The following is a 3,585-nucleotide window of genomic DNA, read 5'->3' on the forward strand; positions in this document are numbered from 1 at the left end:
TTATTATTATTATTATTGTTATTACTTATTTGGGAATTGAAACGTTCACCTAAGTGAAGGTTCTAATTCATTTGGCGCTTTGTCATTTCGTTCGAAAGACCTGGGTTCATTTTCAGTGCGTGGAAAATTAATTCTATTGCTTCCGCCTCTCTCCTCTAGTGGGTTGGTCCTGGCAGAAAAGGACGTATCAGACACATATCATTCCTAAACAAAGAAAATTGTGTTTGTGCAAGAGTAGAGCATTTACATCAATTTTTGTCCCTGAATGTACGTGTGTGTGTTTGTTTGTTTACGTTTGAGTGTGTTTGTCTGTGCGTATATGTGTGAGAAAGAAAGAGAGAGAGAGAGAGAGAGAGAGAGAGAGAGAGAGAGAGAGAGAGGGGGGGGGAGAGTGTCAGGGTAGGGGTAAAGGTGGAGAAGAGAGATGTGACTAAATTTCTCTCTAATGTTATTCGTTCTTTGCCCACCAACCACCAAGACGGAAACCCCTACAATGATGCTTATTCCGACGATACACCGACAAGCGACATTCACAGCCCCATCCTGGTCACGAAAACCATGGCGGAAATCATCACACCTGAGGCTCCGACAGACCCAAGTCCTTACAACAATGTGTTAGCCTCTGCACCAAGGTCAAGGACAGGACAGGACGGTCAAAGTCGAATCACCAACCCTACTGGACAGTATGACGTGTTTCCGGGTCCGGATAGTGTAGCTTTTGTTTCTGGTAAAATTGCTTACTGTGTGAACGTTCTTGGCCTTTAGTGAACCCCACAGTCATCATCATCACCATCATCATCATCATCATCAGCAGCAGCAGCAGCAGCATTCTCATCATTATCGTCGACATCGTCATCATTATCATCTTCATCATCGTCATCCTCATCCTCCTCATCATCACCAGCAGCAGGAGCAGCAGCAGTAGTAGCAGCAACAGTAGCATCTTTTCTCATCCCATACCGTAGTATAGGCCACCAACAAAAGCTTTCTTTCTTCTTCTGTTCTAGGATATTATCCACCACTGTCCAGAGCTATTTCATTTCTTTGTTAAGGTCTAAATCAAGTTCCTCTTCCAAGCTCTTTTATGCCTTTCTGTCATTCTATTTCCTTGAAGATTCGTTCTTAAGGAACACCACAGTGCCTTAGTAACCTTCTAAATTCAAACACAGTTGACAAAATTGATGTTGAGGTCAATGTTGTAGTTGAAACTTTCCGATTTAAACGAAACTCAAATTTTATTCTAACTTAGAAAGGGGGGACAGGAGTGGACTTAATTTGTAAAAAGGGATGCGGCGGTAGGGTGGCGAGAATTAAGCAGTAGAGAATTTTCGACGTAGATCTATATATAATTATACAAGCCCAGAATTGAAATCAGGCGCTCATCAAAATATTCAAATCGTAGAAATCTGCTTTTATGGCTGTTGAGCAATTTTTTGTATCTAATTTTCTTCTCTCTGTTTTGGCTCAGCACCTTGTATAATCTAATTAATTACACATTTCTGGGTGTATTTTACTGAGAGACATTGATCAAAGGCTCAAGAAATACACTTACTACACATTTGTAGTTTCTAAAGACAGTCAAGCTTTGTAAGTCTCCATACATCGGCGGCCACTTTTTCCCTAATTTTACCTCTGACAACAGGTGACACCAAGTGGGATGGAAGAGGTGAACCAAGAGTTGGGCGGCGGTTTGAAAGAAATAGGCTTGGGATTGCGATCGTTTTAACTACTTTCTTCTCCATGTACATGTCGTATGCTAAAATAACATACACTTTGAGGCATCGTGGGGAAATCAGGCGCTCAACAAAATAACGAAATCGAAGCCACCCATATTTTTCCACCCATTTGGCTAGATTTATCGATTTTATTTCTCCCCAACACCTTTATGTCCATTAAAAAACTGTGGATTTTACTTGGCTAAAAAACAAACCAAACAAAAAACAAAACGTTGATATGTAAATGTGTGGTTTCCTGGGACATTCAAGCTTGGAAGTCACCAAACTTTGGTGTCCATTTTCTGGCTTATTTTACCTCTAGCACCAGACAACTCCGAACTCCTATAACCCCAAATATCTCGTCTTCTATTCGGGAGGTGGGATTTTATTTTCACAGCAAGCGAGAAGCATGAATAATAATAATAATAATAATAATAATAATAATAATAATAATAATAATAATAATAATAATAATAATAATAATAATAATAGTAATAATAATAATAATGATTTTAATAATAATAATAAATAGCATTTGTATAGCGCATATCCCCGCTCAACAGCAGGCCCGATGCGCTTTACACTATATTATTACCCAAGCAGACCATAGAACACTCCGAAACATTCTCAGCTTCTCGGGAAGCATCAACAGGCTTGTAGGATACCAATAACTCCATATACCCCCAAACTGACGAGTGCCTGATTTCACCGTGTTCTGGCACAAATAATGTATTCATGAAGGTGAGAGCAGATTATGAGAGGAGAGTCTCAACACAGGTTGTATATCAGTGAAAGACCAGAAGCGAAGGATCCTGGTTTGCATCCCAAACCTGATGTCCTTGAACTGTGGCTCCGTAGAGGGCGTTATATGGCTCTTTTTCTAACTGTTCCGGTCCCATCGGTGATGGACGTTTAATCGGATGTCTACCAACTTGATTAAATAACCTTGCAGTGTTGAGAGGATGGTTAGGCCGACACCATTCTAGTTCTGTCTTAAGTCTACCTACAGAAGGGACATGGTTAGGTCGGTATTTATAATAGCATACAGTAAAACGCTACGGGAGGGTTACTGCTTTGACTAGGGTAGTGTGGTGGTCACAGTGGAAAGGTGCCTGATACCACAGCCCTCCCCATGACTATAGTTCAGGTTTGACTTCAGATGATCCTGTTCAATTGCTTTCGGCAGTTTGAAAATGTGAGAGTATGGATTTGTAAAGTAAGATACAAAGTGTCTTTGAAAGCTTTCGTACGCGATAGTTGTTGTAATACACCAGCCAGTGCACATCCATTCATTAAACGCCGCAGCACTGGTATGTGATGTACGTGTAATGTGGGCATAGGCAGCAAACAAATGTGTTGTTTTTGTATCAAGCATCAAAGCAGTAATCTAGTACTAAAGGAAAGAGCCTACACTACAAGATGGTCCGCTCAGACCAAAAATAAAAGCGTCCGCGGCCGTACGCCTTTGCGCTATACAAATGCTATCTATTATTATTATTATTATTACGCCCGTGTTCTCAGATGGTTTTCGCTGTTTTGAAGTTCTCTTTCGTTTCTTCAGAAGCAGAATGGGAACAAAACCCCCTTGCACTCGTAGATCGACTTTTCACAAAGTACACACTTATTCTCAGGGACGCCACCTTGATTTTGAAGATCTTTGACTGCAGTGCAGGATCTTTGTTCAAGCTAAAGTAATGGCTCCATACCAAGTAATGGTTTCCAGTAAATACATTCCTAGTATAGATTACAAAACCTTAGGTGATCGAGATTACCCGGGGTCGGCTTATTTCTAACACCAGGATGAAAGAGGCAGAGAGAGAGAGAGTGAGCGAGAGAGAGAGAGAGAGAGAGAGAGAGAGAGCGAAAGAGA

General features: G+C 40.8%; 1 protein-coding gene across 1 annotated transcript in view; it reads left to right on the forward strand.

The window, feature by feature from the left end:
• Positions 1 to 3,585, forward strand: part of LOC101849838 — a gene marked incomplete in the record, with an annotated part of 91,517 nt that overhangs the window by 83,008 nt on the left and 4,924 nt on the right. The window contains 1 exon segment of the mRNA XM_005096693.3: positions 479 to 727. Coding sequence (XP_005096750.2) covers positions 479 to 727 — 249 coding nt within the window.

Source organism: Aplysia californica, unplaced genomic scaffold, assembly GCF_000002075.1.
Source record: "Aplysia californica isolate F4 #8 unplaced genomic scaffold, AplCal3.0 scaffold00135, whole genome shotgun sequence".
Lineage (NCBI taxonomy): Eukaryota > Metazoa > Mollusca > Gastropoda > Aplysiida > Aplysiidae > Aplysia > Aplysia californica.